The sequence below is a fragment of the Sinohyriopsis cumingii genome, unplaced genomic scaffold (assembly GCF_028554795.1).
Source record: "Sinohyriopsis cumingii isolate HCF-2022 unplaced genomic scaffold, ASM2855479v2 utg000160l, whole genome shotgun sequence".
NCBI lineage: Eukaryota > Metazoa > Mollusca > Bivalvia > Unionida > Unionidae > Sinohyriopsis > Sinohyriopsis cumingii.
The window spans coordinates 6,435,861-6,450,633 of NW_028315873.1; the positions used below are offsets into that span (position 1 = coordinate 6,435,861).

Genomic DNA, 14,773 nt, shown 5'->3' on the forward strand with positions numbered 1-14,773 from the left:
TGCCAAAGACCCAGCCGACTGAAGCATGTGTAAAAGACCCCACTGAATAACACATCTGCCAAAGACCCCACCTACTGATGCATCTGGATGTCATTATTTTGTGCCTTGTAGTCCATAGCTGCTTTGATGGCTTGTGTACCCAGTAGTCCATAGCTGCTTTGATGGCTTGTGTACCCAGTAGTCCATAGCTGCTTTGATGGCTTGTGTACCCAGTAGTCCATAGCTGCTTTGACGGATTTTGTACCCCGTAGACAATTAGACCTTGATAGCTTGTGTACCCAGTAGGCCATAACACCTTGATGGCTTGTGTACCCAGTAGACCATTAGACCTTGATGGCTTGTGTACCCAGTAGGCCATAACACCTTGATGGCTTGTGTACCCAGTAGGCCATAACACCTTGATGGCTTGTGTACCCAGTAGTCCATAACACCTTGATGGTTTGTGTACCCAGTTGGCCATAACACCTTGATGGTTTGTGTACCCAGTTGGCCATAACACCTTGATGGCTTGTGTACCCAGTTGGCCATAACACCTTGATGGCTTGTGTACCCAGTTGGCCATAACACCTTGATGGCTTGTGTACCCAGTAGTCCATAGCTGCTTTGATGGCTTGTGTACCCAGTTGGCCATAACACCTTGATGGCTTGTGTGCCCAGTTGCCCATAGCTGCTTTGATGGCACATGTACCCAGTAGGCCATAACACCTTGATGGCTTGTGTACCCAGTGGGCCATAGCTGCTTTGATGATTTATGTATCCAGTAGGCCATAGCTGCTTTAATGGCTTGTGTAGTACCCAGTAGGCCATCTCTGCTTTGCTGACTTGTGTAGCCATAGCTGCTTTGCTGACTTGTGTACCCAGTAGGCCATAGCTGCTTTAATGGCTTGTGTATCCAGTAGGCCATAGCTGCTTTTAATGGCTTGTGTAGTACCCAGTAGGCCATCTCTGCTTTGCTGACTTGTGTTGCCATAGCTGCTTTGCTGACTTGTGTACCCTGTAGACCATAGCTACTTTGATGGTTTGTGTAGCAGTAGCAGGCCACAGCTGTTTTGATGGCTTGTGTAGCCATAGCTTTCTTGATGGCTTGTGTACCCAGTAGGCCATAGCTGCACTGATTAATCTTTGGTTCATGGAAAGATATGTATTCTTATCAATGTTTGCACTGCTTATGTACCATCACAAGGCCATCATCAGGTTACATCCTCTGCCTTCCAGCCTCATGAATGCAAAAGAGACAAACCTAGTGCTGACCAAGTAATCTGAGACATAATGGTTTCACTCAACAGTCTCATACCTTTACAAGCTTTGTCTCCTTCAAACAACACCTTCTTTCTACTACACTAGTAATCAAAACTTTGCCTACCAAGTTTTGGACTTTATGAGGCCTCATCTCAGCAGATTGGAGGATCTCTCCTGGTTTATTTTAGGTTTCATAGTGAAAGAGTAGTTACTGTATCAATAACAACATGACTGAGTGTGGTGCCTACCTCTATTCAAGTGAGCTAGTTTGGTTACTTCTGGAATGCTCCCTGCATATATATCAGCCCCTTGGAGATTAAGGCCAAGATGAATAAAGTGAATAAATTTGTACACAGCATAAGCTATTATCTGGAAAATGCACTTTCATTCTTTCTGTCACCTCAACAATTACTTGGTTTAAACAGTATTTATTAACAGACTTGCAATGTAAACAGAATTGTACAAGAGACATAGAGGATTGAGTAACAAGCATTAAGCCTTTTTCAAGTTCTCTGCTCATTGATAATGTGACTGATTTGCATAATATTGCAACCATTAAAACATGCTAACCAGATATTGAAAGAAAGTATACAGACAATAATGTAGTGTTCTTAATGAATATCAGCCACAAGGAACAATCCTCATTGAATATCAGCCATCACAAACAATCTTCATTGAATATCAGCCACAAGGAACAATCCATTATGAATATCAGCCAGAAGGAACAACACGTTATGAATATCAGCCACAAGGAACAATCCTCATTGAATATCAGCCATCACAAACAATCCTCATTGAATATCAGCCACAAGGATCAATCCGTTATGAATATCAGCCACAAGGAACAATCCATTATGAATATCAGCCACAAGGAACAATCCTCATTGAATATCAGCCACAAAGAACAATCCTCATTGAATATCAGACACAAGGAACAATCCATTGTGAATATCAGCCACAAGAAACAATCGATTATGAATATCAGCCACAAGAAACAATCATGAATATCAGTCACAAGGAACAATCCATTATGAATATCAGCCACAAGGAACAATCCTCATTGAATATCAGCCACAAGGAACAATCCATTATGAATATCAGCCACAAGGAACAATCCATTATAAATATCAGCCACAAGGAACAATCCATTATGAATATCAGCCACAAGAAACAATCCATTATGAATATCAGCCACAAGAAACAATCATGAATATCAGTCACAAGGAACAATCCATTAATGAATATCAGCCACAAGGAACAATCCTCATTGAATATCAGCCACAAGGAACAATCCATTATGAATATCAGCCACAAGGAACAATCCATTATAAATATCAGCCACGAGGAACAATCCATTATGAATATCAGCCACAAGAAACAATTATCATGAATATCAGCCACAAGGAACAATCATCATGAATATCAGTCTCAAGGAACAATTCTTTATGAATATCAGTCATATGGAACAATCCTTAAGAAATGTTGGCTACAATTAAAAATTCATCAAGAATATTGGCTCATGAGGTTAAAGCAGTCACCAAAGCATTTGAGAGCAACAGCTCCAAAAATGACATTTAAGCCACAGAATGGCAGTTAGAGACAACCTTTGTAAGTTTTTGCCTACAAATCTCTCGTTCTAAATGGATTCAGTGTGACCTGAAGAAATCTATATCAGCAACACAACAAAACTAACTTGCAAGGTCATTCTTCAGCTTTATCATGATGTGAGAAACTCTACTTTAACTGAATTTGTTGGAGCAAAGATTTGTTCTCCAACCCATGTAATTATGTTCTAATCTTAGCCTTAATCTTACACAAAACTTTTAGGTGCTTTACATTTGTTAGAAGACCAGAGAAAGGGCAGCTGCTTGGAGAAGGGGATGTAACTCTGACCTCTTACCTATTTTCTTTTATTTGTAATATGAACCTTGAAGTGATTTATATTTGATTATCTTTTTCAGTTACCTTTCAAATATGAAACAGAACATTCAGGAATGGACCAGAAATACTCTCACATCTGAAGTTAGGGTAATTATATAATTTCCTGTTTCACTTTTTTTGTCTTCCTTTTTTATCGACATTCATAGCTGAGTTTTCAGTAGACTAAATGCAAGCTAATTTTCAAATATCCCGCTATGCATTTGCAAGTCACACATGTAGCAGAACTGCCAACCCTTACCAAAATGATCCTTAAAATACAGACTTGTGGATTAAAATCACAAATTACAGAAATATAATTGTTGTGGTAAAATCTGGATACTGGCTTACCCTTGTTTGACTCAAATCCAGGTTTTTTATTAGATTCAGTGGATTTGATCACATAACCAGATTAACTGTACAGGAGTAAGTGGATTTGATCACATAACCAGATTAACTGTACAGGAGTATGAGGTACTCCAGTACAGTTAATCTGGTTCTGTGATCAAATCCACTGAATCTAATATAAAACTTGGATTTTGCCTGTTTGCCTGACCAAACAATTGCTTATTAGAATTTTCTAAAATTGGCATCCAGCAAGTGATCAAAGGGAAAGAAATCTCTTAAAAAGTTGTAATAGTCAGTACAGTAGAATAAAAAGGAATTCTTGGGGAAAATGGCAGGAGGGGCAACATTTATGTGTATTAGTCATCATTTGTTGATTTGAGTATGTTTTGTGGCAGGAAAGATGATTGTCACTGTCAAGTGAAATTAAAAAAAGCCAAGGGTTATGCCAGTTAAGAGACAGAAAGCAGCGAAGGGTTATGCCAGTTAAGAGATAGAAAGAAGCCAAGGGTTATGCCAGTTAAGAGATAGAAAGAAGCCAAGGGTTATGCCAGTTAAGAGATAGAAAGAAGCCACTTAGCTCCATTGGGTTTTGAGATTGCAGTTTGTGAAATTGTGTTGAGGTGTTTAAGGTCTAAGTGTACTTTACAAATGTTTTACTTGAAAATTATGTTTACCATCATTGCATCAGTCTTGACTCACGTTTCAGAATTGTATAAATGCATGTTTTTCAGCTTGATAGTATCACTGGATATTTTATTACACCTTACTGAAAACCAGTCTAAGTTACAGAAAAATCAACTGCCATACTGAGAAGGTCCTGTAATGGTCTGCTGCTGTTCAGTATCAGTTACGGCACTGTCAAATTCTTGGAGGTCACTGCAACTTATGAAAAGAATGTTCCATATAAGTTGTATTGAAGTAGCAATCTTTATATAGATATTTTTAAATCATAAACAGTCCCTGATATATTCTACTAAAGAATCAAATAAGAGAATTAATGATAGGCATGAGTCACTGTATCAAAGTTATGCACATGAAACCAATTAAAGCCTTATTTTAAACACCTCTTTACATATATGCACATGCATACACATACAAATATCATCATTTATGAGTTTCATATGATACCATATGTTTTATGTTAATTATTCACTCTTTAATGATCCACGTTGTGTCATAAAGAACAGTAACACATTCACAGACATGCAGTGATTTGATATGAAGAGATTGTCATTTTTATTCAAATTATGAAAATGTTGTTTTATCATTTCATTATTTTTTCAATAAAAATAAAGCCTGATTTACCTGTGCCACATACTACTGCTACTTCTCTCTCTCTCTCTCTCTCTCACAAACACACACACACACACACACACACACACACACTGTATAAATAGCACTAATAAAGACAAAACAATTACACTGTATTTTCCTTTCCTCTAGGACTGGCACAAAGACGAACCCCCAGACCAGGATGGAGAGGGAAATTACATTACATCTTTACCTGTTATCATCTTCCAGATGATGGAACAAAATGTAAGTGAAAGATAGTACTTAATTTATGTATTGGCATTCATTTATTTTATTAATAGGAAACAAGTCTCCAGAATTGTAATCTTAGAGGGGTGTGTTCCGCTTAATATCTTTACTCATCTGAGAAACATGTTCTGAATAATGTACATGTGGATACACTATTCTAGACCATCCACACACACTCTACTGGTAACCCTGTAATGGAGTATATTAGCATGTATTTGCCTTATATATTAATGTACATGTGGATACACTATTCTAGACCATCCACACACACTCTACTGGTAACCCTGTAATGGAGTATATTAGCATGTATTTGCCTTATATATTAATGTACATGTGGATACACTATTCTAGACCATCCATACTCACTCTACTGGTAACCCTGTAATGGAGTATATTAGCATGTATTTGCCTTATATATTAATGTACATGTGGATACACTATTCTAGACCATCCATACTCACTCTACTGGTAACCCTGTAATGGAGTATATTAGCATGTATTTGCCTTATATATTAATGTACATGTGGATACACTATTCTAGACCATCCATACTCACTCTACTGGTAACCCTGTAATGGAGTATATTAGCATGTATTTGCCTTATATATTAATGTACATGTGGATACACTATTCTAGACCATCCATACACACTCTACTGGTAACCCTGTAATGGAGTATATTAGCATGTATTTGCCTTATATATTAATGTACATGTGGATACACTATTCTAGACCATCCATACTCACTCTACTGGTAACCCTGTAATGGAGTATATTAGCATGTATTTGCCTTATATATTAATGTACATGTGGATACACTATTCTAGACCATCCATACTCACTCTACTGGTAACCCTGTAATGGAGTATATTAGCATGTATTTGCCTTATATATTAATGTACATGTGGATACACTATTCTAGACCATCCATACTCACTCTACTGGTAACCCTGTAATGGAGTATATTAGCATGTATTTGCCTTATATATTAATGTACATGTGGATACACTATTCTAGACCATCCATACACACTCTACTGGTAACCCTGTAATGGAGTATATTAGCATGTATTTGCCTTATATATTAATGTACATGTGGATACACTATTCTAGACCATCCATACTCACTCTACTGGTAACCCTGTAATGGAGTATATTAGCATGTATTTGCCTTATATATTAATGTACATGTGGATACACTATTCTAGACCATCCATACACACTCTACTGGTAACCCTGTAATGGAGTATATTAGCATGTATTTGCCTTATATATTAATGTACATGTGGATACACTATTCTAGACCATCCATACTCACTCTACTGGTAACCCTGTAATGGAGTATATTAGCATGTATTTGCCTTATATATTAATGTACATGTGGATACACTATTCTAGACCATCCATACACACTCTACTGGTAACCCTGTAATGGAGTATATTAGCATGTATTTGCCTTATATATTAATGTACATGTGGATACACTATTCTAGACCATCCATACTCACTCTACTGGTAACCCTGTAATGGAGTATATTAGCATGTATTTGCCTTATATATTAATGTACATGTGGATACACTATTCTAGACCATCCATACACACTCTACTGGTAACCCTGTAATGGAGTATATTAGCATGTATTTGCCTTATATATTAATGTACATGTGGATACACTATTCTAGACCATCCATACACACTCTACTGGTAACCCTGTAATGGAGTATATTAGCATGTATTTGCCTTATATATTAATGTACATGTGGATACACTATTCTAGACCATCCATACACACTCTACTGGTAACCCTGTAATGGAGTATATTAGCATGTATTTGCCTTATATATTAAGTTGGAGGTTGTCTGATTTCCTTTCCAGTTACAAGTTGCAGGAATCATTGGTGAAAGTCTGATACTCAGAGTCCTGGAATTGTTTGTTCAAGTCCTCGGTTATTTTGCTGAAGAGTACAAAGGTATAATACAAATTTACTTTAGTTATGATTCTGTTGCATGCTATTTTGTTATTCTGACTTCCATAAGACAGTATAATGATCTTGAGAGAAAAAATCTAAGAGATGGAGCTTAAATTTGATGTGATCAACAGAGTTAGAATTTTGGTGTACCTCTGAGATGGAACTTTGATGTTATAAATAGCATAATAATTTGGCTGTACCTCTGAGATGGAACTCTGCTATTATGATTAGCATAAGAATTTAGGTGTACCTCAGAGAACTTAACTTTGATGATATATACTTTGTAAGGATTGGTGTGTATCTCCAAATTTAATTTAACTTTGATTTTATATACAACATAAGAATTCTGGGTGTACCGCAGAGCAGCATATTGGCAGTCACCCTTTTCAACATGAAAGCTAACAACATAGGGATGTGCCTTTATCTTGAAAATGACTATTATTATACATTGATGACTTTATACATTGACTAATTATAAATTGATGACTCTACAATGATGACTTTATACATTGACTACTCATTATAAATTGATGACTGTACAATGATGACTTTATACATTGATGATTTTTTTAGATCAGAGAGTGTGCGTACTATTGAATGTCAATTATAGCATCAATAGAGAAGAAGAAAACAAATTCAGATTTGTTGATGCACTTCTGTAGATTACAATGTATTCATGTATTTCTTCCGCTCTTTTGATGGTTTTGTTATCCCTGCTGATTACAGTGTATTCATCAATTTGTAAATCTCTATCACGATGGCTTTGTTATCCCTGCTGATTACAATGTATTCATCAATTTATAAATCTCTATCATGATGGTTTTGTTATCCCTGATGAAATACATTGTATTCATAAAGTTCTTAAGCTCTGTCTTGATGGTTTTATTATCCTTGCTGATTGAATTGTATTCATGAAGTTTAGAAACTCTGTCTTGATGGTTTTATTATCCCTGCTGATTGCATTGTATTCATGAAGTTTAGAAACTTGGTCTTGATGGTTTTATTATTCTTGCTGATTGAATTGTATTCATGAAGATTAGAAACTCTGTCTTGATGGTTTTGTTGTCCCTGCTGATTGCATTGTATTACTGAAGTTGAGAAACTCTGTCTTGGTTGTTTAGATGTCCCTGCTGATTGCATTGTATTCATGAAGTTATAAATCTCTATTTTTGTGGTTTTGTTATCCATGATGATTTCATTGTATTTATGAAATTCTTAAACTCTGTCTTGATGGTTTTGTTATTGCTGCTGATTGCATTGTATTCATGAAGTTAAGAAACTCTGTCTTGATGGTTTTGTTATCCCTGCTGATTAAATTGTATTCATGAAGTTATATAACTTTTTTCATGGTTTTGTTATCCATGATGATTAAGTTGTATTCATGAAGCTCAGAAATTCCATCCTGATAGTTTTGTTGTCCCTACTGATTGCATTGCATTCATGAAGTTCTTAAACTCTGTCTTGATGGTTTTGTTGTTCCTTCAGATTAAATATTGTATTTATTGTATTTATGAAGTTCTAAAACTCTATTTCATGGTTTTGTTATCGCTGCTGATTACATTTTATTTATGAATTCCAAAACACTGTCTTGATTGTTTTGTTATCCCTATTGTGGAGGAGGAGGAGAATGAATTGTTATGACTTGCTCTTGACCATAAACTTGCTTTCCTTTTACATATCAGATACCTTACAGATGAATGTAATAAAGTCCTGAATATAATAAAGACTGTAGTAAAGTCCTGTATTTAATAAAGATTTTGGTGTCAGATGTTGGGAAACAGACTGAAAAGTCAAACTTCAGTTATATGGTACTTTAATAGCACTAAACTTGATGGTGACTCTGTTAGCTGCTGACATGCATATGCTTGCTCCAATACACAATTATGGCATCATCTATTGAATTAGATTTTGGGAGCAATTAGAACTTCCCTTCAGAAAGCTTCTGTGTTCAGGCAAATGAACCATCACTTATTCTCAGACGAATGAAAGCTGCTCCTTAGTGTTCTGCTTTCTGACCCATTTAATCCTGAATATGATGTCTTCTTTAGACTTGAATGCCAAACCTTGTATGATCATAAATCAAATTTCATTCCACCTTTATGCATATGCATTCAACATAAATGCCAAAATCAGTCTTGGCAAAACTGCAGAATGCTCCATTCCCAAATGATCTTATTTGTTATTACAGCCCACAAAATAATATTTGATTCATTCAATGGCAGAACTCATTTGCCAATCCTTCCAGTTTTCGGATTAAATTCAGTGAAGTTAGTGCCTGCTATCCTGTCCATACAGATGGTTAAAAAGATAAGGACAAAGTCCATAGCTCCACCTCAAGCCATCTACTGGATAGAACCTCCAAGTTTTACCATAGATATGACAGTAATACACAGATCTTTGGAATATACAAACAAATCTTGATTTCATTTCCATGCAGAAAGTCTTGCAGAACCTTAAATATGACCTATAAATGTCCCAAATCATACATGATTTACAAATGCAATATGGACAAAAGTATTATTTACTGTTTGCTGCCTAGTCTAGCTTGTAATTAGGATAATGAATGGTTTAATAATTAGGATAATGAATGGTTTGAGATAATGAAAGGTAAGATAACACATCCAAAGTTGCATTATGGTCAGTCCTTAGTGAAAAGTAAAACTCCACAAAGAAGCTTTGAAATATTAAAATATGAAGACTTCACAAATGGACTTTGGAAAATCAAACCAAACATTGTATAGTGGAATTTGTCATAGAATGATTCAAAGAGATTAGGCAAAATTTTGCTGATTGTATTCAGGACACGTACTTATGGTTAGCTTCTAAAGCATGAAAATTAACCAGAGTGCCTACCATGACGGTGTCCAGAGTGTACTGATTTCCACCCTGTTGATGTGAACTCAAGAAGCTTTTTACATATTTACTACTAGACAAAATTTTGGTCTGCTTAATACAGTTTTAACTGTTATTTTAAGGATTTTATAATGGAGTGGTTTATCTTTCTTAAGATTTTAGCAATTGTTACCTTTACATTTTTAGAATATAACTTATAATTGGCACTGCATTACCAGGAATTTGCTGACATATCATGAAACCTCCACACACACACACACACACACACACACACACATTCTGGATTTGTGGTTGTGGTTTGTGCATTACAGTTACAACAGAAAATTCCAGTCTAGTACATGCTTCACCTATGCCTGCTCCCATAGTAAATTTTGCATTTTTTTGTAAATTTTTATACTGAGTTATGCATATACTTGACTCTGAAACTTGCTCAGGTCTCTTGAACTGAGGTTTTATTAATCATACCCAACTAACAGGGGCATAAATGTCATGTTGATACTTCATTAATTATACCCTATTGACAGGGCCATATCCTGTGTTTACTTCATTAATTATACCCTATTGACAGGGTCATATCCTGTGTTTACTTCATTAATTAATACCCTATTGACAGGGCCATATCCTGTGTTTACTTCATTAATTATACCCTATTGACAGGGCCATATCCTGTGTTTACTTCATTAATTAATACCTATTGACAGAGCCATATCCTGTGTTTACTTCATTAATTAATACCCTATTGACAGGGCCATATCCTGTGTTTACTTCATTAATTAATACCTATTGACAGAGCCATATCCTGTGTTTACTTCATTAATTAATACCTATTGACAGAGCCATATCCTGTGTTTACTTCATTAATTAATACCTATTGACAGAGCCATATCCTGTGTTTACTTCATTAATTAATACCCTATTGACAGAGCCATATCCTGTGTTTACTTCATTAATTAATACCCTATTGACAGGGCCATATCCTGTGTTTACTTCATTAATTAATACCCTATTGACAGAGCCATATCCTGTGTTTACTTCATTAATTATACCCTACTGACAGGGCCATATCCTGTGTTTACTTCATTAATTATACCCTATTGACAGAGCCATATCCTGTGTTTACTTCATTAATTAATACCCTATTGACAGGGCCATATCCTGTGTTTACTTCATTAATTAATACCTATTGACAGAGCCATATCCTGTGTTTACTTCATTAATTAATACCCTATTGACAGGGCCATATCCTGTGTTTACTTCATTAATTAATACCTATTGACAGAGCCATATCCTGTGTTTACTTCATTAATTAATACCCTATTGACAGGGCCATATCCTGTGTTTACTTCATTAATTAATACCTATTGACAGAGCCATATTCTGTGTTTACTTCATTAATTAATACCCTATTGACAGGGCCATATCCTGTGTTTACTTCATTAATTATACCTGACAGGGCCATATCCTGTGTTTACTTCATTAATTATACCCTATTGACAGGGGCATACATGTCCTGGTGATATATTTATGCTACATAAGTAAAGACAATAATTTATGTTACAGGCATGATGGAGAGTTACAGAGACAGACATCTGAAGGACAGAAAGGAACCTAAATATTATCTTTTCTACATGGTAAGTACAGGAGGTTTGTGTTTGGAACAAAAACACACAGATTGTTTTTCATAATATGCTTTGATTAGTTTGTATAATAACAAAAGGAAGGCAAGTTTGGGGGAATTACTAATTGCTAATACATTTCAGTGTGAAATGCCTTATATCATAGGGATTTAGTTTCTGCATTTGTTTGTTATTTTCATGAATAAGCAAGATCATAAGTATGAATATTATTCTGCTTTATGATAAAGATGTAAAATGAAATGGACATTAAACATATCTTTATATCTATTTGAATTCTCACATATAAAAAGTAACAGGAAAACTGATCATTGTAAACATTGACCGCTAAATCTTTTTGTAAGCCTCTTGGTCATTTCTTTGCACATTCCATGATTAGTAAATATCAATTATTCGAAGGTTAAAGTCCTCTCAGATTTATAAGGTATTAGCTCTTTAGTATCTTAAATACAAAAAATAATAGGGATGATACAGGACAGTCCCAAGATGAGATGTCGTTCTACTGCAGCTTCATCGCTGCCCCACACCCCACTGCCCAACTCCATCATCACAAAGAAATGCTGATATCCAAAGATAAAGCAGATTCCCCAGGATCACAATAGGTCCCTTAGTCTCATGACCACATTGATATTTAGTCTTGGGAGGATAGCAAGTCCCATACTTAAAGGAGCACAATATGTCCAATAGACTCAGGAGCACAATAAGTCCCATAGTTCACAGAGCACAAAAATTATCATAGTTCTGAGAGCACAGAAAGTCCAATAGTCACATGAGCACAGTATGTCTAATAGATTCAGGAGCACAAGGAGTCTCATAGTCTCAGGAGAACAATAAATATCATAGTCTCAGGAACACAATAAATCCCATAGACTCAGGAGCACAATAAGATCCCATGTAAAAGGAGCACAAGAAGTCCCATAGTCTCAGGAGCACAATAAATCTCATAGACTCAGGAACACAATAAATCCCATAGACTCAGGAGCACAATAAGTCCCATAGTCACACAAGCACAATATGTTTAATTGACTCGGGAGCACAGTAAGTTCCATAGTCTCAGGAGCACAATAAGTCCCATAGTCGCAGGAGCACAATAAATCCTATAGTCACAGGTGCACAGAATGTCCCATCATCTCAGGTTTTCAATAAACCCTTTTGTGCAAAATCATTTAAGCAGAAAATTTAAGTTCAAGCTCAATATCTCAGACATGGATGTGATTTTTCTGCATTATTGAAATTTAGTATTCTAGCATAGTAACCAAAGTTGAGATGATTGTGATACTTCCCAGTTCTCCAGTTTCATTGCCTTTAAGGCCACATTTATGTCAAGGTCATTATTGCTTCCCTGTTCTCCAGTTTATCTTCCTCAATGACTGATACCTCCTGGACATGATGTTTCATCTACCTTGTAAATGTACAAAATGGTCACTTGGTAACATGTATGCCATGGTTATTTGATACATGGACACCATGGTCTTTGGTAGGTCTGTACTCTAGCTTGATCTACATCAAACAACATTTGTATGTTCTTCTTCTCTTCTTTCTTTTACCTCAGAAACTACATGTGTGTCATGCCAAAATCTTTACGTTTAGACTGGGACCCTGGGCAGATGAGCGTGATCAAAAGTACTTGCCTTTATTAAACCATTCACTGCCATCTCACCTCATCCTGTGTGAGTTTGAGTCTCAGGCTCAGTCAATGTGGGTAAGTGAGAAAGCTTGCCAGTAGCTTCCCTTGGGTTGTTGGTTCTTCCAACGGTTTTGCCAGGTTCTTTTTTCTCGATAGTTAAACTGGTCACCATGTATAGCATGTACTGAAGAATGGTGTTAAGACAATGAGGACAACAACAATAACTGTTGACACAGCTCTATAAAATCTATAAATATTTCTATATTTCAGATTGCCAATACAAACAACCTTCTTACATTTGGAGACTATATGAAGCAACTACGCAAACGTTATCTGAAGACAGAGTTTGATAAAGAGGAGGAAGAAGAGACAAATATTAGGAAGGACCGATTTCAAGTGCTGAATGATCGCTTTGTGGAGATTGCAAAAATAGGGTATGTATGTATGTGTCATATGAGTTATAAGGGGACATAACAATTTATCTCACCTGCGAAGCAGTAATGAGATGAGAGAATCGTTTTCAGGTGTCATTGTTGGTGGCCTAGTTGCCAACATGGGGAGAAAAAAAAAGAAAACAAACATCAAGTGTTTGCATTTATATCAGTCTCTCAGGCACTGTTATATGTACAGTTTTAATGATGTATTCATGAGGCAGCTATGTTTCTGTAATACTCTTTGGCTTACAGTTTAAATTGTGTATTCATCATGTAGCTGTTTTTTTATACTTTTATTCTTACAGTTTTAGTGATGTATTCTTGTTTCTGTGATCTACTTTTAACATCCACGATTTTAATTATATTTCATGTACAGCTCAGAATTGTTGAACTCGAACACGTGATTGCTGTATGTAACTCTCTTCATGTCCCTATGTAATTGGATACACCCACTTTTGTTACCACAAAGTTACTTCTTTTAAGGCTATGCTAAACAAATTTAAATAATGGGCCTCTTTGTATTGCACACATTACTAATTTCTCTGGTTGTTTGTGTATGCACTAGGGCAGGATTGCCTGTGCAAAATAAATCATTTCTAGTCTGAATGCAGTGAAAAGCTTAAATATGATCAGTAATTAATAGTGCTGGTAAACATTGGTGTTATAATTTGTAGGTAACATCATATGCCTGTTTTATTTGATTCTAATATAATTTCTTAGAAACATACTCCACATCCTTTGGCCATGTGAAAATATTAGAAGCTATGTTGCTATGCCCTAACGACTGAATGAGCCCCCCAACACAAAAAGCGTGACTTTAATTTCGGATATGTGATCCATTTTGCGGACTCTACTCCTTCTGTCAAACTTGATAATTGTACCATGGATATTTATGAAGATTAAATCAAAGTGACCTGAATTTTTAGTATTGTGATTTTCCCGTACATATGGAACCATTATCATTCTTTAGAGTTTATTTAAGGCACACTTGGTCTGTAGGTCAAATGAGCTCATGGTATGGTCTTGCATCCATTGTACATTATTTTCTATCACGCATCATGCATTGCCAATGTTTCATGGTATGGTCTTTTATCCATTGTACATTATTTTCTATCACACATCATACATTACCAAATTTCATGCATGGCCAACATTTCATCGTATGGCCTTGCATCCACTGTACATTATTTTCTATCACACATCATGCATTGCCA

General features: G+C 35.8%; 1 protein-coding gene across 2 annotated transcripts in view; it reads left to right on the top strand.

Moving 5' to 3' along the window:
• The window catches only part of LOC149774695 (exocyst complex component 3-like), an 81,850-nt gene that overhangs the window by 55,415 nt on the left and 11,662 nt on the right, over window positions 1-14,773 (top strand). For both annotated transcript variants that reach the window (XM_089944900.1, XM_089944901.1), the window contains exons 14-18: window positions 3,201-3,267; window positions 4,948-5,040; window positions 6,918-7,011; window positions 11,425-11,495; window positions 13,396-13,559. In XM_089944900.1, the coding sequence (XP_089801026.1) occupies window positions 3,201-3,267; window positions 4,948-5,040; window positions 6,918-7,011; window positions 11,425-11,495; window positions 13,396-13,559 (489 nt within the window). The remainder of the gene's footprint in view (window positions 1-3,200; window positions 3,268-4,947; window positions 5,041-6,917; window positions 7,012-11,424; window positions 11,496-13,395; window positions 13,560-14,773) is intronic.